Raw genomic sequence first — 23,197 nt, 5'->3', positions numbered from 1 at the left:
TTCATTGACTCGAATGTAATCCCTCACACTAAGCATGCTTGTAGCGACAGTGGAGAGGAAAAACTCCCTTTTAATAGGAAGAAAACCTCCAGCAGAACCAGGGTCAGTGTGAGCGGCAATCTGCCGAGGCCGACTGGGGTTCAAGGAGACAGAAGCAGAGATACAATAAGCAACTGTAAAAGGCGGCCCTGTCCACTAAACACACAGCCAGGCAGACGAGCTCTGAGCCAGCTCCCATGTTTGAGGATGAAGAGAGCACATCTGGCCAGTCACAGTCAGTGAAACAGGACTACACTGGAAAAACAGGCCGATCTCCAATATTTATAAACAAGGGTGTATATAAAATTATAAAATAAAAATATATAATTTTATTTAAGAGTGTTTCCTTTCCAACAGTGTTAGAATCATGAAGTAAACATAAAAAAAAATTAAAGAAGCAATGGGAGGTGCATATGCACACTTAATTATTTATGTATTTTAGCAGTAAAATATAAACATTTTTTGGAGAAAGAAAAGAAAACGTTTTGTTTTTCTTTATTTTATCTTTTCTAACCTTATATCTGCGTTATACTGCGTACAGCCTACGTCACACGACGTCAGGCCTCTCGTCCAATCCGGTGCCTCCGCCTCGTGAGCTCCAGAATTCCTGTGGGCGGAGAGGAGATTCCGGTTCCGGGTGTTTCATTTCCCAGTCGGAGGCTTTCAGACCCTCCGATTATGATATTTTACCGTGAAACTTCTCTTCACTGACAACCGAACAAAGTACCGTTTCTCTAATTGAAACAAGTCCCAGCGAAGCCGCGAACATGACGACCCGCTCGGAGAGAGAGAAGGCCCAGAAACTGAACGAGCAGCACCAGGCCATCCTGTCCAAAATGCTGAGGGAGGAAGACAACAAGTACTGCGCCGATTGCGAGGCGAAAGGTGCGGCGCTCACTCTGGGGATTATTTCATTGCTTTTATCAATGCGCCCTATCTTCTCATTTTTCTCGACACAGATATAAAAGGGCCGTTGAATTTTTGTTCGGCTCTTTTAAGACAAACGGCTCAAACTGGTCAGCTGACATTTCTTCCCCCTAAGCTAAACTAATTTGCTAAGCAGCGAGCTAACTTCTGTAAACCTACCTAAGCTCCCTCGGTGCTTCTCTCTAACCGCCGCTTTAACATACTCTGGTTGTTCTTTCTAAGAAACTCAAAGCTTATTTTCATGTTCTGACAGGTATTTACAACTTTTAGTCTTGGGGAATGGAAAAACAACAAGATCGAACATGTTGATGTGTTTTTTTTTTCCTTTTGGAGCTTCTCACATTTTCAGTGTTTCCTGTTTTGAACAGGTCCAAGATGGGCATCCTGGAATCTGGGAGTTTTCATCTGCATCCGGTGTGCAGGGATCCACAGGAACCTGGGGGTTCACATATCCAGAGTCAAATCAGTCAACCTGGACCAATGGACCTCCGAACAGATCCAGGTACTGTTTTCTGCTCACTGGTTTCCATTCAGTCTCTTTTCCTCAGGTTTGCAGAGTTTTCTAAGGCAAATGCAACCATAAATGATACCAGGATGATCAGGTTAAGAATGTGAACAGTTGTACCATTCTTAGGATGCCCCTTATTTTTTTTATTTAGCATTGAAACTAGATGTAGACAGATTAGACTGCAGATATTCCATTCAGTTTATTTATATAGCGCCAATTCACAACACATGTCATCTCAAGGCACTTTACAGTTCACCAGATCATACAGTCAAATTATTCAAAGTTTTCTTTCTAATGTAAACCAATTGATTGCATGGACTCATTGACTCAAATGTAATCCCTCACACTAAGCATGCTTGTAGCGACAGTGGGGAGGAAAAACTCCCTTTTAACAGGAAGAAACCTCCAGCAGAACCAGGCTCAGTGTGAGCGGCAATCTGCAGAGGCCGACTGGGGTTCAGGGAGACAGAAGCAGAGATACAAAAAGCAACTGTAAAAGGCGGCCCCGTCCAGGAAACTCCCATGTCAGAGGATGAAGAGAGCTCATCCCCCCAGTCACAGTCAGAGAAACAGGGACTACATTGGCAAAACAGGCAGATCTACAACATCTATAAACAAAGGTGTTGATGGCAGAAGCACAGCTGATATTTCTCTCCAGAATGGTGTCACAGCCTAACAGGAACAGAGGCGAAGCTACTATGAGAAAAAGCAGAGAGAGCATAACGTTAGAGATTGAAACTAACACATTCTGCAGAGTGGAAGAATAGAGATAGAATGAAGCAGAATGATGAAATAGGGGTCCCTATGTCATCCAGAAGTCTAAGCCAATAAGAGCATAACTATAGAGATAAATCAGGATAACATGTGCCACTAACTATAAGCTAAAGATATTCTTGGCTGATATAAGCATTCTATTTACTTGCATATATGTATGAATTCACCGATTCATTAGTACATTCTGCAGCCATTCTCTGAAATCCCATGAAGTGCATTGGCTCTCTCTATTTCTAATGTTTTGTTTTACCTGTTGGTGAATCTTTCATTGTTTTGTTTGAGACGTGTAATATGTGTTATTGTGTCAGTGTTATATAAATGGGGGAAGAAAAAGCAATATCATCCTTAAGAATCAGCCCCCCCAAAAAAACCTCCCAAAAAAACCCCTGCATTGTCCTTAAATAAAAAATAAAACAAAAAACTGCGTCATAAAAACTGAAAATGTACATGAAATGTTAGATGATTGTACTTTTGATAAACCAAAAAGTAATATTTTGATAGATGTGGTATTTTCATAATGCATTCTTTTTCAAATCAAGCTTAACTGAACTCTCAGCTTTTTTTGGAATCCAGACTGTGCATGAGCGAATGAAGCTTGCATCAGATCAGTTTGTGTGAACAACAATAAAAAGGCTGAAGCAAAAACAACAGAAACAAGCTCAATGGTTCTGAATCCCTGTCTGCCTTATAAGCTGCATCCTGGGTAACTATCAGAGCTGTGATAACAAAATAGTATGAAGCCTGTTTTGGTTTCTGGATAACATTAGTAAGCATTGACATCCAAATGTAAATTATGTATAGGAGAAAAAACATTTAAATGCTTTAACATGCTGCCAGTAAAGCCACGTGTTAGAGTTTGCTTGGATTAAATATACATCTTTTAAACAATAAGCAAAAAAAAAAACAACAACAACAGAACAAAATGATGATTGTGTCTTGACAAGACCATGATTATACAAGGCTTGGACTTGCATGACAGCGTAACAGTATGATACCCTTAAGAAAAAAGAGTTTATGGTATTAATTGAAAAGTTTTAAATCGAAATGTGTAGCATCTTTGACTTGCTTTTATAAAGATTGGCGATACAACAGTGCTACTTAAAATGATAGACATTTTTAAATGTCAGTTTTTAAAATGACTGCTGTTTTTGTTTTGATACACAGAGGATCTGTGATTTCAAAGCACCATATTTAATAGCAGTTTTAAAAATACTTTTCATTATACTGCTCAATTATAACACGAGGCAAATAGTTTTAATAACTCTATGATCAGTTGCTTTATTTGCTTAGTCACTCTGCTGCCTGTAGCTCACTAACCTTAATAAGAGCGAGGGTCCGTGACCTTTTAGTTTCTGTTCGTTTCACTGCCGTTTTTTTTTGTTTTTTGTTAAGAGAGATATTGACAAATTGCTAAGCGTATCATTCTTTTAAGTGTTAGCCTCTTTCAGCCAGCTGATCAGCAGAGTGCTGCCAGTTATTATGAATTCTCTCATGGGGGTTTTCTTAGGCCTCCGATAGAATGAACATGCAGTATCGGGAGCAGGTCTTGTAGTGTTGAAACCTCTGATATTGAATACTTGTTCTCCTTGATATTAACTGATTCGTGTAAGGTTGAAACAGTCAGATTAATCCTGATTAATAGATTATTGAAATAAATGTGAACATATCACAAATGTGTGTGTGTATATATATATATATATATATATATATAATTCTTATGGACCGGCCACCTGTCAGCGATTGATTGGCGACCTGCCCAGGATGAACCCCACCTCTCCCCCGTAGACAGCTGGAGATCGGCACCAGCACCCCTCGTGACCCCGCTTGGGATAAGCTTGATGGAAAATGGATGGATATTTTATTTTCAACCTACAACCAGTTTTAAGAATCACATAGGAGAAAGAAGCTGTTGTTTCAGTCGGCAGATTTCAGCTTACTCGTATATGGAGGGCATCATTTAATCCCCATTCAAAAGCAGAAAAAACAAAATTAAAGAAATTATAATTCCTATCAGGAAAATACAAGAAATAATCTGTCAGAAATGTGAACTACCAGCACTTATTATTGACTCTGACTTTAAAAAAAATTAATTTTATTGGAGCATATAAATGTGACGTACCAGCAGCACAGCTTTTGTTCTTCGTTGTATCATATGAGACACACAGAAATGAAAGTAGCAAAAGAATCAGTGAACTGAAGAGAAGCTGAAATTTGATAGTATATAAGAATTTCCTTCCAAAACTATTATAACCCTTTGTCAACAAAGTACACTATAATTTACTCCCTATCAAGTCCCTATCATCCTGAAAGTAACGGTGACATTAATGTGTTTTTTGAAAAATCAGGTCCTGAGTAGTTTTACAGTTTATAAATAAAATACTTTATATTGTGTATTTAAGTTACGTTTTATAACTTTACCTGTGGAGAAACTAGTATGAAGGGATGTGGTTAAAGTGTGACACCACCATCCTCGGGTTTTAACATAGACCTGTTTGGAGAAAAGTCCCAAAGCTTTGCTATTCAAACAAACTAAATGCAAAACGTTGCTTGTATATTCAGACGTGTTGGAGAAATGCTTCCTTGCTTCTGTTTTATAGGACAGGCTCTGCTTCCAATGTTTCCGTGATGTTAGTTTGGGCCTGGTCAATTTATTGCATATGCAACATAATCAGAATTGAACAAAACACAATTTTCAGATTGCAGAGGCTCTCACTGTCGGTTAAACTGCATTTAGTAAGAGTAAGTAGCTAAACCTCTCATTCCAGCCTTTTAGGTGGTAGTTTAGATTAAGACTAAAGGGGGTTTGCAACCATACGGGGAAGATAGTGATGCAGCAAGCTCATGACGGTTAGCAGAGATTTGCACTTTTTCTATACAAAGATTACAGTTAATTCTTGCAGCAATGGACTCTGGTCAAACAAGCTTTCAATGTCATTAAAAATCCTAAAACCTGTTGTAAAGCATGTACTCAATTGTGGTTAGTGCAAAGGAAAATCGACACAAAATCGCAATATTGATCTCAATTTTTATTTTTGGCAAAGTCGTTCAGCCCTATGTTGGATCACTGAACTCATTTTGAAGCAGGGTCTAAAAGAGTATTTTAGATTGCTGAGTTTACACCCATTCACCTGACTGTTTTCTTTTATTTTCAGAGTATACAGGACATGGGTAACACCAAGGCCAGGCGGCTCTATGAAGCCAACCTTCCAGACAGCTTCAGAAGACCTCAGACAGACCAGTATCCTTCGCTGTCAGCTGACTCACAGACCTGATAATCCCATTCTCTGCTTATATTTTTACATCTTTACTGCTGAGTTTCCCTCTTAACTCTGTCCTCAGAGCAGTCGAATTCTTCATCAGGGATAAATATGAAAAGAAGAAGTACTATAACAAGAATGGGATCGATAGGAGCAGTGTACGTATTGAACATCCATTAAGTATTGGCACCCCTTGTTAAAGATGTATGGAAAACCCTCCTGCCCAGGTAACCGGGGGGGATTGCTGTCTATCTTTTTGTAAAAGGAGGGATAACCTAGACCAGGTCACCCGTCAATAACAGGGCAACACAGAAGCATACACACCCACCTATCAGCAAGTTGGAGACGCAAATCAACAGTCGTGTTTTTGATCTGGGGGTTTCTTGAGAGAACTCATGCATGCACTTGAATTCAAATGAAAACATGACTTTGATAATTCTCTACAAAAAGATCATCTTTGCTGCAAGAACGCTGACCAATTTTTTAATTCACCAATGACCTTATGTTTCCCTGATGTATTATATATAATGCAACAAAATAAAAATAAAAACACAGAGGAGTGACATCTAGGGGGTCACCAGGTCTTCATTGTAACAATTTTCCTAAATGTTGTTTAACACGTCTGTGTAATCAGACTGGTATCAGTTTAATGTTTTTGGTGTTTGTGTTCTCAGCCAAAGGATAGTAAGAAAGACAAGGAGCCAGACAGAGGGAGCAAGGTGTCCTCTTACACTAAGGTTAGTCTTTTACATGCATAAATTAAGGCTTAAAGGGATCCTTTGAAGTTGTTTTCCTGTGTTTCTCTTTTTAAAATTTTTGCCTCCAAAACTATTCTTCATTTAGAGTGAAGAGCCCAGGCCTGCACCCCGGATCAGTCCTGCAAAAACTGCAGAGCCTCCTGTGAACCTGCTAGGCCTTGGTGAGTGAACAATATTAACATTTAAATATATTATATAGAAATACAAGTTTTAAAAAATTAAGTTTTTTTATGTTTATTACTATTTTGATTATCATAAGTCTGTGGAAAATGTGGTTAAACAGCTAAAGGAGTGTTTTTTGCTCACAGGTACAACTGATAAGGATGTTTGTTTCGGCCTCTGTGGTAGTTTTATTTTTTTTTTCACTTGTTTGATCAAGCCAGTGAGTCAAAGAGAAGGCTTCATCTGACAGGGCTTTATTAAAGGCAGCGATCAGAACAACTAAGTGGCTTTTGCCACCATGATTTGCATTAAACTGATATATGCTGATTCCTCTCACGATGCAGCGACAGGTTTTAACTTCCAGCCCGAATGTTCTTCCTATTGCTTCACACCAGAAACCACTGCATGTTTGTGTTCAGAAGAGGAAGCACTTCAGTTGCTGACGGCAGACCTCTAACTTCTCGTTTCGATTAAAAGACCTGATACATGTTTCGAGCTCCAGACTCTGCAGCTCAGTTTTAAATGCAGTTAAAAGCTGGACAGAATGCTTACAGCGACCTGGTTACTCTTTGTAGAATAAGACACAACCAGAGGTCATTATAAATCAGTAGATTCAAAAAGTGTGGTTTCTTTTTCGAGGTTTAACATTTCGAGGAATGATAAAGCATTGGTTATTTGATGGAAAACATATTTTTTCTTTTTTGAATGTGCATAAATATGCAAATAGTGTATAGCTGAAATAAGGGGACCAATCGCATTGGAGCAGTTGGATCTGACACCTTTATGGCTCTGGTTGCACAAATTATTTACTAATGTATCATAGCTGAGTTGTGTACAACTAGACAAAGTAAACCCTGAATATTTGGTTCTAAAATTAATCATCCATCATTACAGATCAGATCTCATTGGCATAAATAAGCTCATCACAAAGTCAACAGTAATATGTTGTTAATTTGAGCTGCAGAATATGCAGACATGCACAAACCACTGTAGTGTTAATGCAATATGTACAGTACTGCAGAAGCAAAAGTGTACTTTAAACCAACATTTGGTAGCTGTTGCATAATAGGCTTTGCTCACAAGCACTCTGCTTGCCAAAACATTTATAGATGCTAAAGTTCACAAAGAGTGGTGTTTAAATAGTAGGGATAGGAGAAAAAGAGAATGATGAGGAAAACCTGGATTTGCTGTAGGTCTGCATGATAACCATGTTTGTGAACGCCTCATTATATGAGCAATAGTTTAAAAATATATACGTATTTTTAGCTAAAAATTGTAACTGATGATTGATGATGTACATCAGCTGTATGAAGCTTATCCAGCTGCTGTGAGAATATAAATATGTTATTTCCTCCTTAGAACCTGGTTTTATGTAAAAACAACATTTTAAGTGCATTACCAAGAACTCGGATCGCCCCCCTCCTATGACTGTTTTTGCTGCATTACACAGCAGTTATAATCAAATATATTTCTAGCTTAAAATAGTGTAAATGAATAATACAAATAATATTGAAATTGTTACTATTATATTGCATAATAACTATATAATCTGTAGCCCTTGTTTGTTGAAACTGATATCACCATTGCCGTGTTGACCAGGTTTACAGGGTCATATTTTCCCAAAGCTGTGCAGCTGTGTTATTGTTCAGACACCAGCAAGGCTGAGATTTGCCTAGGTCACTTAAACATGTCATTATTGAACAAAACACTCAATGGACTCGGTTGATATCTCAGCAGTTGTGATTTGAGACATGCGGCTGAGAATTAAAGTGTGAAACTCACATCTTAATATCACCAAACAGACATCAAAGATTTGTGGGGAGTAGCGGCCTAGTGGTTAGGGCATTGCGCTTGGAATCCAGTGGTTCTGAGTTCAAGCCCCACTCCCACAGACCGCCACTATGGGTCCCTGAGCAAAGACCCTGAACCCCACGCTGCTCCCTGTGCTTCCCACAATGGCAGCCCACTGCTCCCAAAGGGGATAGGTTAAAGGCAGAGAGTTCATTTTGTTGCTCTGTACTTGTAACAGTGTAATCATAGCAATAAAAGCTGGGGGAAAAAAAAAAAAGATTTAAACCAGTTAGTGCACAGCTGATGCCTTTAACTTGAGGCATCACATTCAAGAGATTGAAATTCCGCAGCGAAATTAAGAGTTTTTACAATACCAGTTTAGATTTGAGTGGCGACGATTACCAGACTCAAGTTTTGTCCAGTTTAATCGTTTTTTTTTTTTCTTTAAAGTCCTAATTTTATCAGATCACATGTTTGTTCATTAACAAAAAAAAATCAGGAAAGGCTTTGTTTTTACCACACTGCCAAATTATCCAGCCCTAACAAGGGGTTTTATGATAAAAAAAAGTAAAAACGTTGTGCAAATAGTCAAATTTTTTAAAATTCAATGAAAAACTATAGAGCATGGCTAAAAAATATCAATCATTTAGGAAATGTATTACATTTTTAAATTCAGTATTTGCAAGAGCTCCAATTGTAGATGTGTAACATCATTAGATTAATAATATATAGTCCTGATGTCCCATTAGTTTCCTAAATAATACATTTTATAATGAAATATTTATACGTTTCACATAGCAGTAGTAGCCTCCTTTCGGCCTGCTGACTGGTGCAGGGCAGCAACAGGTGGGGGAGAGGCTGTGCTTACAACCTGAGACCCTTCCTGTGACTTCAATTTTTTCTCTGCCCCATCAGAAGAAAATGATTGAAACTGTTGGATTAGCATGAGCTGAAGCTTTAAGTCAGGTTTTTACATTTTAGTTGTGATTATAAAACCAACACTTCTACCTGACACATCCTTGGTACACATAGCAGAGTTATCTTTTGCTTCTCATTTTTTAACTGCACTGATTGGTTGGAGGCTGACCTTGCTATGTGTGCCAATCTCCTAAACCTATCTGCAAACAAAACCTGCTGGGAATCAGGTTAGGGTTCCAGCCCACGTAACCATGGTTACGTGGGCTGGACCAATGAACCTGCTTCATCATACTGAAAATCCCTGAACCTTGAGTTGCCTCAATAAGCCCCCAATCCTGCTCTGTATTACAGTCGCTCACAGACCGATGCCTCAGCGTCACTCAGAAAGTGGCTTTATTCTTCATTTTGAGTCTGTTTTCTTATGCCTCCTGCTTGTGGTAAACCATTGACTAGCTGATATCTAATGTATATCCAATGGTTGGTTCTTTCTCAGTCTGAGGCTGATACACAGTGACATATTTTTAATTAAGTTGGTAGACTAGATTTAAGTAAATTAGTTTTGGTGAGATATGTTAAAGGTTATTTCTCTTTATGTGAGGCTTTGTTCCTCCTGTTGAACCAGTTTGTTCACCTTTCCGTCACAGACACGCCTGCCGCCGCTGCATCGGCTAACAATGGTAGCACAAGCACAAACCAGAACAATGACCTGGATATATTTGGCCCCATGGTGTCCAACCCTCTGCCATCATCCACATCTGCAGCTCAGTTTTCTCAGGTAAAGAAACACCCCTCACCTGATTCAGGCATGAAATCAGCAGTCCGTTGGAGTGAATAAAAGGTGTAGGTGAAAAATGGTGTCCATTGACATCACAGGGTACATGATATTTAAGAAGGTTTTTGACTCTAAAGAGCAGAATATAACTCTTCATTAAACAGTTATAGAGCACTTTTATTAATAATCTATCTCCTTTTTTTAAACAGTCACCATCTTAATTCTAGTTTAGATAAACCATTCAATTAAAAAATTTGCTATAAACCCTTCCAATCTTAACACTATGTCTTTTATAGGACTGGGGTTGTCCCGATCCGATATTAGTATCAGATATAGATTCGATATTAGCCAAAAGGCTATATCGGATTATATCGGCCTTCATCTAAAATCTCCAATATTGTCATACTGATACTTCTGTTTAAAGGTTCTGCAACTCCTTGGATAATATGACATGAGTCAGTTATTCTGTTAACTATTATTGCGGACAATTGTTCTTTGTCTTAGTATTATCACTTATCATTGTACGGTACAAAATAAGTAATACAAGCAGAATGTTTTGAGTGCTAAAAGTTGTATCAGGACACCCCTATTAGGGACAATATTGTGTTAATGAGATATGGCTCGCTTTTAAGTTCAACCAAAGGATAAAACAACTTCACATTTTTTTTTAAAAGACATGCAGTGACTAACATTTTTTTTTTTTTTTTTATAACCACCACTGACAAAACAGCATACAAGTGCTATAAAGCTGTGGTAAGCTTTGAAAGCAAAAATTTTGTGGGTAATTTTGATAAAGATAAAAAAAACAACAACAAAAAAAAAACCCGCTGCTGATGCTGAAAGTGTTCGAAATGCTGCTACAATTAGGTCAGTGGGCTGGATTTTAATGAGAATGCTAGATAGCACAGTCTTTAAAAACATCTACCTTCTTATTTGCATATAAACCTTAGAAAAGTGCTATGAAAAAGTGAATCCCTGTGCTTTCACACTCTACTTGGTGTCACCCTGAGTGCAAGCAAGCAGGTGAACACGTCCTCTTGCCCTGTCAGCACAAATCCTAGTGAGAACCCTGATACTTGGTAGCAATATTGAAAACCAAATTAACAAATATACATTTAAATGGAAAATGAATTATTAGGAGATATGTTTCTTTGGATGAATAACAACAAACAAAATATATGATTGTTTAATAGCATATTTTCCCCTCTTTCCAGGGGAGCTCCAGTACCTCAGCGAGCACTCCAACACAGGCTCCGGCTGCAGCTGCAGGGGGAGGCGGAGCCAGCTCAGCTTCAGGACAGGCTGACCTGAACCTGTTCAGCGACAGCAGTAGCTCCAATAAAGCTGAGGACGGAGCTAAGAAGCCACTGTCCAAGGACTCCATTCTGTCACTCTATGGAACCAACAGCATGTCCCAGCAGGCCCCGGCTGGTGAGAACCAAAAACCAAAAGAAAAAAGTTGTTTTGTTTTGATTCAAACGACCCAGCCATAGTTTCATCTACCTTAATCTAAGGGGTATGTTTTTAACTATACAGCCATTTATTCACATTTTAATACCAGTAATCCCATTTAAATTTGAACCTGATCAAAAATAATAGATTCTTAAAGGAATAGTACACCCAAAACATGATTAGCCTTCATTTTCTACTCACCCCCATGCTGAACAAAACTCTGGAGTACTTTTTTGATATCTCAAATGCATCTGGAGATCTTGGAGGCTTCTTGCTGTCTGCTGACATTCAAATAATGGACGTCTATGGCGCCCGAGACAGAAAGGTCCATAAAAGTCCACAAAAACGTGTCAATATTCCTCCATACTGCTCGTCCAATGTATTCCAAGTTTCCTGAGTGGGTAGCGTCCATAATTTACTCGAAACGAAGTCATTTAGAATGTTTTAGAGCCTAAACAGTAGTGTATAGGATTTCCTAATAGCGCCCCCATGCGCGCTCACGATTCGACGGAAGCCGGCAGACCAAACCAGCGCATTCAGCTCGGCAAAGAACTCATGCTCTTCCTCAACACTGAAGTCCTCAGACATTTTTCTTTCGTTGTTTCTTTCTTTGCACAGGTAAACAGCACATTTCTTCTTCTACGCTTGCATTATCGGCAGAGCAGACGCTGAATGCGCACTTTCTTCCGGTTTGGTCTGCCGGCTTCCATAGAATCGTGAGCGCGCATGGGGGCGCTATTAGGAAATCCTATACACTACTGTTTAGGCTCTAAAAACATTCTAAATGACTTCGTTTCGAGTAAATTCTGGATGCTACCCACTCAGGACACTTGGATTACATTGGACGAGCAGTATGGAGGAATATTGACACGTTTTTGTGGACTTTTATGGACCTTTCTGTCTCGGTCACCATAGACCTCCATTATTTGAATGTCAGCAGACAGCAAGAAGCCTCCCAGATCTCCAGATGCATTTGAGATATCAAAAAAGTACTCCAGAGTTTTGTTCAGCATGGGGGTGAGTAGAAAATGAAGGCTAATCATGTTTTGGGTGTACTATTCCTTTAATCTTAAAAATCAGATTCAAATAATTGTTTTAATTTTATTCAGTACTCAACCCTTGTTCTGGTTCCACATTAAATTATAACCACCAAAAAAAGAAATGGCTGTGCCAGGTGGTGGTCTAGTGTGCAGTTACACTGCCAACACAGAATTGCATTGATTTCTAGAGATCCAAGGATTGTAGTCCAAAGATCACCTTTTTTACAAAATGAAAACAGGCAAAAACATATTAAGGTTTGGCTCGTATTATTCGTATAACTTCTGTTTTATTCCCTAATATTTGCTTTGATTTTTTAATAGGCAGATTCTTGTATAGAAAACTTCTATGAACTGAGGAACTGAAAAAAAAGTTCAACAATACATACACACAGTCTGAAAAAAAGTGTTTTATACTGCAAATAAAGTATTAGTGTCCTACTTGCATCGACCGGGGGATTGGTTTAAAATTCGCTCTGAAGCACCCAGGCTAAGCTTGAGTTTGGGGGGAAAAATTTGACAAAAGCTGGTAGTAAAATGTCTGAGAAATGAAGAAAGGAAAAAAAAAACAAAGATGGATTGACTGGAATGCAAAAGTATTATGCTGCGTTCACACCGGACGCAGCTGGCGCGACAGAAGCAGCGAGTTTACATGCAAAGTCAATGGTTGACGCGCGTCAAGGCGCAGCAAAAGGTCCCGCGGCGCGTTTTGAGCAGCAGGCGCAGCGCGTCTGAGCAGCTGAAGCAGCGCGTCGGGCGCGTTTAAGTATCTGACGCGCGTGACGCGACGCAAACGCGTTGCTGCTCGAGATGGAAAAAATTAATTTTTTCTGCTCGACGCGCCGCGTCAACCAATCAGAGAAGCTGATCTGGGAGCTGGCTGGGAGAGAGACACAGCGCTGATGACACAGACCGCTCTGATCACTCCTCTTAAACAGTTTATTAACGCATAATTAACTTAAAATGCAGAAATCTGCCGGCAGAATATGTTCGCTTTTATTATTCTGGTGCCTGCAGATTGGATTATTTAGTTGAAAAACACCTACCAGCCGCCGCGGTGAACCGCGAGGAGGCGACCCGGCCAGAGGCTGCTGTTGAACGGAATTCCTTCTGTCGGCGCACCGCCGGTATGTGGGGGTCTGAGCGGCTCCGACAGAAAAAATATTGGAAGGCAGGATTGTAATCTGGATGAACTGACTGCACTGATTAAGTTTTCAGGTGTATTTTCTCACTTAAAAACATATTAAAACTACTTTATTCCCACTGATCACAGCAAATATAGCTGCAAGGCAAAGAAAGGATAGTGAAGCTCCGCCCAACGCGCGTCAGACACACTTTTGCACCGCGCAGCCAGAGCAGCAAAGCTGCTTCAGCCGCGCGTCAGAACTAACTGGTACAAGCAGCAAAAAGGAAGCAGCAGACGCCATTTTGCTGCGCCTGCTGTGTCCGGTGTGAACGCAGCATTAAACCCTTTACACTTTTCCACATTTTGCCACAATATAGCTACATACAGATGTGTCTAAACCAGATCATGTATGAAACATGAAAGAGCTGAAATGGTATATAATTGTGAAATAGAAATAAAAATAGATTTGAATAATTTTTTTTTAGATTTTTTTTTGTGAGTGCAACAGATTGCCTTCAAAAATTGCTTGATGGTTGCTAATGACTAAAAGAGTCCACCTGTGTGTAGTCTAATCTCAGTGACGGGCTTGGAAGTTTGTTAAGAGAAAATGTTGGAAAAAGAAGCCTGAAGAAGTCAAATGAACACAGGAGACAGGTCAGAAAGATGGGGAGAAGTATAAAGCAGGCAAGATTGTCCAAACCTTTAATTCTTAGCCCTGCTCAGTCCATCATCATCATCATCATCATCATCAAAAATACAAAGAGTAAGGCACAACTATAAGCCCACCAATGCAAGACTATCCACCTAAACTTACAGGCTGAGCAAGGAGAGCACTGATCAGAGATGCAAATGTTCCAAGTTGCCCATGGTGTCTCTGGACCAACTGCAGAGATCCACAGCTCAGATAGGTGTATCTGTTCACAGGACAAATGTTAGCTTTGCACCACGTAAATGTGGTCTTTATGGAAGAGCGGTAAGAAGAATGCTATCATTAAAAGAAAACCATGAACTTCCCTCTGGTAGGAGGCTGCGGTCCATCAGGACCAAAACCTCGCTTCACAAGAACAGTTTCTTCCCATCCGCTACCAGCCTTATCAACAAGACCCAGAGACCCTGTGACACTGCCTCTCTCCCTCTCCTGTTCAGGGAAGAAGCTACACCAATGTAGCTTTTCCAGATCTCTTGCATTACATTATCCCACACTCAACTGTGTATATAGTATAAAGCTATGTACATTATATTGCATATTATTGTATTGTTTTATATTGTATATAGCTATAGATTCTGTATTCTGTATATATATCTACTTTGTCTGCACCATCAACACCTAGTCAAATTCCTTGTAAGTGCAAATCATGTTTTGAGGATGCTTCTCTCCAGGAGGAACAGCAAAGATGGTTAGAGTTGACAAGAAGATGGATGGCGCCAAATATATGGAGATTTGGAAGAAAACCTTTTGGAGTCTGCAAAAGATTTGAGACTGGGGCAGAGGTTCAACTTCCAGCAGGACAACCTCCCTAAATATAAAGCCAAGGCTACAGTGGAATGGTTTAAAACAAAACATTTTCTTTTGCTGGAATGGCCCAGTCGTAGTCTTGACCTAAAGTTATACGAGAATCTGCAAAGTACTATTCACAAAGGCTCTCCATCTAATCTTACTGAACTTTGAACAATGTCCTGTTTAGTTTTTAATTTGTTAGATAAAAATAACATATTTTTCTTTCTTCCTCACAATTCTACAGCATTTTGTCTTAATCTGTCTTATAAGATTCCAACATGAATACAAGTTAGAGTTTTTAATTGGACAAAATGTGAAACAATTGAAAGATTAACTTTGAAACAGGAGAGAAATGTCAATAACGGTACAGTACAGATAAGGAACATCTTTAAAATGTTGCTATTTACCGGTAGATGGTAACTAAAAAACAGAAAAGAAAAAAGACCCAAATCCTTTGAATTTCCACATTGGAATAGCTTATAATTCAAATCTAAGAAAGTCATAAATTTGTTGTGTAGTGGCAGCTGTTTCGTGTAATTTTTGTTCGTAAACCTTTTTATCCTTTTCTGTTGAAATGAGGAGGCTTACTTTGTTTTTATTTTATTTCCTGTAATTATTATAAACTTTCTTATCTGTTTTCCTCTCCTTGTCAGCCGGCATGTTCATGGGTCCTTCTCAGATGCAGTTTCCCGTCCAGCCCGCCCAGGGCTATCAGGGCTTTCCAGGCATGGCTACAGCTGTACCACCCACCACTGTCATGGGCGCAATGATGGGCCAGAGCGGAGCGACCATGATGGGGCCCAATCCTGCCATGATGGTGGGGATGACGATGCCAAACGGCTTCATGGGAAATGCTCCCACTGCTGGAATGATGGGCATGGCCCCCAGAATGATGGGACCGCAGGGTGCTGCGATGCCTGCAGGCATGATGCCCGCTCAGGGCATGTATGCTATCCAGCCGGGACAGCAAGCTCAGTGGAACATGGGTCAGGTATGGACACTGTTTTCCTGTAATATTGGATTAAAACTGAGAACAAAGTTTGATCTAAAATGCAAATTGTTGGTGTTTTGTGTTGTGTTCAAGTGCTGTGGTTCTTTTGGCTTAAATTCATCTCCCATATTCCCACAGTGCCCCACAATAACCACTAGATGGCAGCAGTCTTAAAGTTTTAGGAATTAGGCTTAAAGGAATAGTACACCCAAAACATGATTAGCCTTCATTTTCTACTCACCCCCATGCTGAACAACGCTCTGGAGTACTTTTTTGATATCTCAAATGCATCTGGAGATCTGGGAGGCTTCTTGCTGTCTGCTGACATTCAAATAATGGAGGTCTATGGTGACCGAGACAGAAAGGTCCATAAAAGTCCACAAAAAACGTGTCAATATTCCTCCATACTGCTCGTCCAATGTATTCCAAGTGTCCTGAGTGGGTAGCATCCAGAATTTACTCGAAACGAAGTCATTTAGAATGTTTTTAGAGCATAAACAGTAGTGTATAGGATTTCCTGAAAGCGCGCACATGCGCGTTCACGACGCTACGGAAGCCGGCAGTAGAAAATGAAGGCTAATCATGTTTTGGGTGTACTATTCCTTTAAGCATGTGTTGAGCTCATAAATCTATTGTTTAGCTGACTGTTTTTCAACACTAACAAGATTTTGGATGATCTTATGTTGTAGAAAGGAAGCATCAAGATGCCTATCTCTGTATGCCATTTTTATTCACAAAAAGTGGTGGCACAAAGTAGTCCAGCAGCAGATTACTGCACATTACTCTGTGTGTGTGTGTGAGGCTCTGAGTTTATAAGTTTGGGTTTTCTCTCTGTGACCTCCTCAGGTGAACCAGCAGATGTCAGGGATGACCCTGAATGGTGCCGGAGGCCAGATGGCCTTCGGTCAGCCTCCACAAGCCATGGGCGGTTGGACAGCCGCCGGATCTGGTCAGACTCTGAGCACACAGCTATGGAAGTGAGCCCTCAGGGGAGGAGGGGGGGTCAGAGGTTGAGCGAAGTAGTTGAGGTTTCAGAAAGTGCAAAAGATAATTTGTGCTTTTCTGGACCTTACTATGAACTGATACCCCTATCCATCAAGGACCAGCCTTCAGAACATGACAATTGTCTCTCTCTCTTTTTTTTTTCTTTCTCCCTTTCTGTCTCTCTTTCTCTCTATTGTGTGAGTGAATTGGGAGTAATACAGGATTACAGTTTGGCAGTTTCTGCCTCCTAACTTTTATTTTCCTTTTTTGGAAAAAAAAAAATAAATATATAAGGAAAAAGTCCCAACATCGACATATCAGTAAAGCTGCAGGACCAGTTACATTAGCGTTTATTGTATCTCTATATCGATATCAGATTATAGAACATTTAAATAATAAGTATTTAAAGGGAGGAGATGTGACCTACGAGTCAGCCAGTGCAGCTTCCCGATGTACAGCGCTGTATAACCTTCTTTTAAAGTACTTGTGGTTCCCCTATGAAATTAAACTGGTAAATCTTCTGATTGCACTTGTTTTCTGTCACTGAATTTTTGTTCTTAACCAATAAAAACAAATTTAAATTACTTGGTTAAAATTCAGAGATAGCAAATTATGACATGAAACCTGTATATTTTGGTTCAAATGATAATTTTCCTATTTTGTAGAATCGATCTCATGCCATTGGACGGTTAGAAGCACCGAGGCAACAGGAAAATTAAACAGTTCTTTTGTTTTGTCTCTCCTAATTTATTTCCAACTAACTGCCTTGTAAAATCTAGACATCCTCAGGACAAGTTTGGATTGTCCACAATGATTTAAACTAAAGAATAACTATAGAAGATGTAACTTATTCGCTCATTTTGCTCATACATAACTGCTTGAACTAACACACATATACTGCATTGTCTAAACAAACTAAATTATCTGTTCTGACGCAGGTAAACCTGTCTCATCCTGCTCTTAATGTATTATTTTAAATTATTTTCATCCTTTGCAGCTAGAACAGATTTCATTTCCATAAGGTCTAGGGGTCATTTTGGGGAATTCTGACTATGTTTGATGTTGGACAAGAAGGCGTGGCCTCTGGGTCTCTGCTCTAAGGTTTTTCAGCTGTTAATAAACATGTTCAAATTGCAGCATTCATGTGGGAAGCTCCCATTTTGGAGAATATTTTTAACATTAAGAGGACCCAGCTCTGCCTCGCTTACAAAAAACTTAAAAAATATTGAAGGTTTTTTACATTCAGACTTCCTTTGCATGAAGGTCAGTTCACATCTGCTGCATTTCCATTACAAATGTATACCAAACTATGCCCATATTCAGCTTATTTTGAAAAAGCTAATTTTAATACATTTCTTTATAATTTCCATTCAATAAGCAATACAATAAAAATTGCAGGTTGGTATGTGTGTTTACGCGATAACTATAACAGCATAGGAGCGGTGGATGTAAACGCATCAGATTTATCCATATTTCAGCCACGGCTCTAGTGCTCATCACACTTATCATCTCAAACAAAATAGAATAGATAATCCATCTTCTCATGATTCTAAATAAGCCACACAATCACTCTCCAAATACTTCCGGTCTTCTATCAGTCTTTCTATAAGGTAGTCTGGTCCACCTGCAGATCGTGCGACTCCTGTGATGTGAAAAGTGCACCATTGCAATTTTGGCATATAGAAGAATTTCAATAAGACTGAAAAACCACCTCATCAGATCATAAAAACTTTTTATTGAAAAACTTTCTTTTTTTTTCAAAGCTGCAATGTTTCCATTTAGCAAATTTATTTTTGTAATTACAATTGCTCAATTTGATGGTTAACAGCGTAAAACTAAGATGTAGCTTGGGTAGTTTCTGCCGTCACTGAGATCCAATATCGGTAGTGTAGATTTTCATATCTCCCAAGTCTCTCTTTAAAGATGATTATGCCACATTTTCCTCCTGTTAGGAAGAATATTAACCAAGGGCTGAACCGACAACGTTAGAAGTTGTTAAGCAGAGATCAAATGATCTGTCTCTTAAATAAATAATCCTTAGTCTAAGACAAGAAGTGGATGAAATCTTTAGATTGTGCTGACTCCTGTCAGCTAAGGACAGGAAACAGGTTACAATTAAAACAGACTTACCAAAACTGTAAGAGTGGAAAAACATTGGCTGGTCTGAGTTCAGATTTCTGGTGCAACTTTTGGATGGTAGGGTCAGAATTGTGTCTATAACATGAAAGCATGGATCCATCCTGCCTTGTATCAATGGCTCAGGCAGGTGGTGTAATGCTGTGCGGGATATTTTCTTGCTACTTTTGGTCCCTTAGTACAAAAGGAGCATTATGCCAACACCACAGCCTACAGTTTTGTTGCTCACCATCTCCATCCCTTTGTGAACACAGTATCCATCTTCAGATGGCTACTGCGGCATGTCGCTAACAGCTGATCATCCCAGACTGGTTTCTTGAACATAATCACTTCACTGTGTACTGAAATGGCCTCCACAGTCACCAGATCTCAATCCAAGAAAGCACCTTTTTGATGTGGTGAAATGGGAGATTTGCATCATGGATGTACTGCAGCAAATATGCAGTAGCTGCATGATGCCATGGTGCCAACTTGCAGCAATTACTCTGAATGTTTTCAGTTCCTTCTTTAATCTGCCGTGAATTATTAGGGGAGTTCTGAAGGCAAAAGGAGGTCCAGCCCTGTACTAGCAAGGTGTAGAGACTCATCAGACGTTTACCTGATCTGGAACATGCAAATATGGCCCTATTTTCATGGCTGTGTAACTTAAAATGTCAATTAAACAATACTTCAGTAATCCCAAAGGGAAATGAGGTTTTTCAGATGGTGGTGTAGATACTGTTGGTTGTAAACAGGAAGGATATGTTGCAGCCATCTGGGATAATCTGACTAAGGATGCTCTGTTGTACAACAGTCTGAGGAGGGGGATCCTCGGGGTTGTCTGTAATGTTCCAGATTTTAAAAAGAATTATTGTAAAGTGATGTTTAGACATTCTAGAAGAGTCCCCAGAACAGCTGGCTTTGCTTTTTCGTATGTCGATCTTCTTTAAGTCAATTGCTGTGACACCACTACCCCATCAGATGATGGCTGAAGAGATGAAATTCTCTATAACACAGTTACCAATCCTGTACGTACCATGATGAACAGAGGTTGAAAGCTCTAAAACTGCACCTGTGCAGCATGTACTCTTGTTGGTTTGTCATTTTTAACAATCTCTCAGAAAACATAAATACAAATGCAAATATAAATGTACAGCTGGAACCTGAGTTAACAGCAGTCAGAAGTATCTGAAGTGAATTTTCTAAAAGAAGATTTGATTTGAGGAAATGTTGCTATTGCTGGGAGAAAATTCAAAATATAGCTAAATATCTGTCATCTGATCTTTCAGTTAATGAGCTGCATATACTCCAGGTAGTTCCTTCAGTTCACATGCAAATATGAAACAAAACTGCAGCTTCATCTGATAAATCCCTTTTCCACTTCCATCACTTGGATTGACAAGTTTCTTAATATGGAAATGCCCTGGAACAATATGTACGATGGAAGGGACTCAGGAAGTTTTCATGTTTAACATTGTTATGGTTACAAGCCTGACATGTCTCTGCACAGATACAGTATCCAGTACAGGGAGTGACCTTTTTCTACAAAACAATGTATCTGGCACCAATAAGGTTCAATGAGATCAACAATGACTGTGACATAATGGTGAGCGCTCCAACTTCCCCAGAACTCACATCATTCTAACATCTGTAGGAAGTTGAGAGGTTCCTTTCTACTCCCACTACAATGCAAAAACGTTCAGTCTCTCTTACAGGAAAACATAGCAGATGGATCACAAGCGTTTAACAGTAGGGTTGAGTTGTTATTGTTGTTCATGGGAGTCTTTTAATTTTTCTTTTTTGTTGAACAAATTTTCAGTTTCTTGGCCTTACAAGGATTGGACAAACATGTCTAGAATAGAATGTTATTCTTTTTTGCTTGACGATTTTGGGAGAACATTCTTTAGGTAATGGTTGTCCTATACAAGACTGATTAATGTATCTGTTGGAGACTCAAAAAAAAGGGTTAGTGTTCTCCAGAGCTTATCTTTTCTCTGGAATGAGGGGTTTCGGGGCCTGGTAGTGATTTCTTAAGGAAAGGGTTCAGTGGGAGAAAAGTTCATGACAAACAGGCAGGAAACGGTTTGAGTCAAAAGATATTCTTGTCTGTTGGATATCTCGACTCCCAGCTGCATCCACTTAAAGCCGGACAGTCCTCTAAATCTAAATAAATATCCTTCAGCAGCAGTGGCGGCTGGTGAAAAATATTTTTGGTGGGGCTGATATAGCCTAGTGTATGTCTCCAACTAATCCGGAATAAGAATTCAAATAAACAATTGGACAATTCATACAATTTAACAGTAATGATTTAATTTACTATATAATAACAGTAACAGTGATGATTTGGGTCACTGTGACGGGGTTCTTTGGCCTCCAAGAATCCAGGCTCAGTCGGGTTACCGGTGTTGGTGATTTATTGTGCTCAAAAACTCAAAACAGGGTGCAAAAGAAGCTAAACATATACAAGATACTCTGGGCCTCAGCCTCCCTCCAGTTACCAGCAATGTAACAAAGAAACAGAAAACAAAAATTGCCGCTTTTCTTCCCACAGCCCTCATTAAATAGTTTAAGCCCCTCACCTCAGGCTCCCTTATTTCTGATTTCTTCTCATAAATCAGTTTTGTCCATATATTACCTCCAGAAACAATTGATGTACAAAAACAAATAATTTTTACAACTTAATTATTTTACACAGATTCATTGACTTATTCAATTACACCAAGCTGGGTTTGAACCCAGCAAAGACGCAGCCAGACTGAAGATGACAAGTCCCCATAGCATAAACACGTACACCCCCCCCCCCCCCCCCCCACACACACACACGGCTAACCCCACTGAAATATTAAGTGTGCACCCTCAATACGCCAGCAGGTAACCAGGAACAGCTTGTGTGTTTTAAGTTCATGGAGCTACTGGGCTCAGCGCGAGTTTATTGGTCCTCACAAACACAGTATAACAGGAATGTGTGTGTGGCGCGCAAAGTTAGAGAGGTTGTTTTAAGCGACGAGGTGGATTCGTCACAGTCACAATAACCATGACATGAAATGTTCATATCCTACAACAGGGATGTTCTTCTGGCAAACGGGTAGATAAATAAGGATCTCACCGAATTTGGTGGAAGCTGCATCTCGTTCTACATTCGCCATCTTCCCTCTAATTGTCTGCACCTGCGCTTGGGTTCAGAAGCCTGTTAAAGCGCAGTATTTTCAGCGCCCCAAGACCATAAAGTTCCGAGATGCTGATTGGCCATTAAATTCACCTAGCAATAGTACATGATTGACAGATTCTCTGCAAATGTGGGTCAGTCTGATCAGCGCCCCCAGAACAGAGACGGTAGGAGTCTGTCTGTGGAAATCCACAAATTAATGACAGTAGATAGGGAAATTTAGTTTATATAATTTGTTTTGCTTATAGGTACACAGTCTAGAGAGTAAAACTGACATTTATGAGTTAATTTCTAAAAATATATTTTACGTTTCTCTCTTCTTATCAGGGAGGGCGGTGCCCCAGCGCCCCCTATGGGCCGGCCGCCACTGTTCAGCAGTATGTTGTATGTGATAATAAAAAAGACTGTTGTTTTGACTGCACTTTTAAACAGCTGATACAGAGTCAAGACTAAAACTGAAAGGAGATTTATTTAAAAACTGGCTTTCCATTGGAGTAAAGAATGCTTTATTCAAGTCATCCCTAAAGGACGCAGATATTACTGACCTTAAATTAGTCCTAACTGTGCAGAATTTCATACACTTTTTCTTTACTGCAGTTCCGTTTTCAGTTCTTTTTAAGAGCCTTTAAATGAAGAAAAACCATTGAAAGAGGTACCTGTTTTTTTTTTACAGTAATCAATATTTTAATATATTAACTTGGTGTCTCATTTTACACTGGAAAAGCGATCTACAAATAAATTAAAATTTCTTAATTAGGTGAATTTAGCCTTAAAGGAATAGTACACCCAAAACATGATTAGCCTTCATTTTCTACTCACCCCCATGCTGAACAACACTCTGGAGTACTTTTTTGATATCTCAAATGCATCTGGAGATCTGGGAGACTTCTTGCTGTCTGCTGACATTCAAATAATGGAGGTC

At 39.5% G+C, this 23,197-nt stretch overlaps 1 protein-coding gene across 1 annotated transcript; it reads left to right on the top strand.

Annotated features, from left to right (window-relative positions):
* The first annotated feature begins 640 nt into the window (after positions 1 to 640).
* On the top strand, positions 641 to 17,523 carry smap1 (small ArfGAP 1). The gene is made up of 10 exons (XM_038284742.1): positions 641 to 924; positions 1,335 to 1,468; positions 5,401 to 5,486; positions 5,588 to 5,663; positions 6,180 to 6,242; positions 6,349 to 6,424; positions 9,779 to 9,909; positions 11,121 to 11,337; positions 15,673 to 16,010; positions 16,857 to 17,523. Exons 1-10 carry the CDS (start codon positions 807 to 809, stop codon positions 16,989 to 16,991), a joined length of 1,374 nt encoding a protein of 457 aa, XP_038140670.1. The 5' UTR covers positions 641 to 806; the 3' UTR covers positions 16,992 to 17,523.
* Positions 17,524 to 23,197: the final 5,674 nt, after the last annotated feature.

This window comes from Cyprinodon tularosa, unplaced genomic scaffold, assembly GCF_016077235.1.
Source record: "Cyprinodon tularosa strain WSP-4 unplaced genomic scaffold, ASM1607723v1 ctg201, whole genome shotgun sequence".
NCBI classification, from domain to species: Eukaryota; Metazoa; Chordata; class Actinopteri; order Cyprinodontiformes; family Cyprinodontidae; genus Cyprinodon; species Cyprinodon tularosa.
The sequence above is the reverse complement of the archived record's forward strand: the minus strand, read 5'-3'. Positions and strand labels throughout refer to the sequence as shown.

Bases quoted from the DNA above. Each gene is read 5' to 3' on its own strand.
- smap1 (XM_038284742.1), top strand. From the start codon at position 807: ATGACGACCCGCTCGGAGAGAGAGAAGGCCCAGAAACTGAACGAGCAG. The intron at 5,664-6,179 runs GTACGTATTGAA...TTGTGTTCTCAG, and splicing joins ATGGGATCGATAGGAGCAGT to CCAAAGGATAGTAAGAAAGA. The intron at 6,243-6,348 runs GTTAGTCTTTTA...TTCTTCATTTAG, and splicing joins AGGTGTCCTCTTACACTAAG to AGTGAAGAGCCCAGGCCTGC.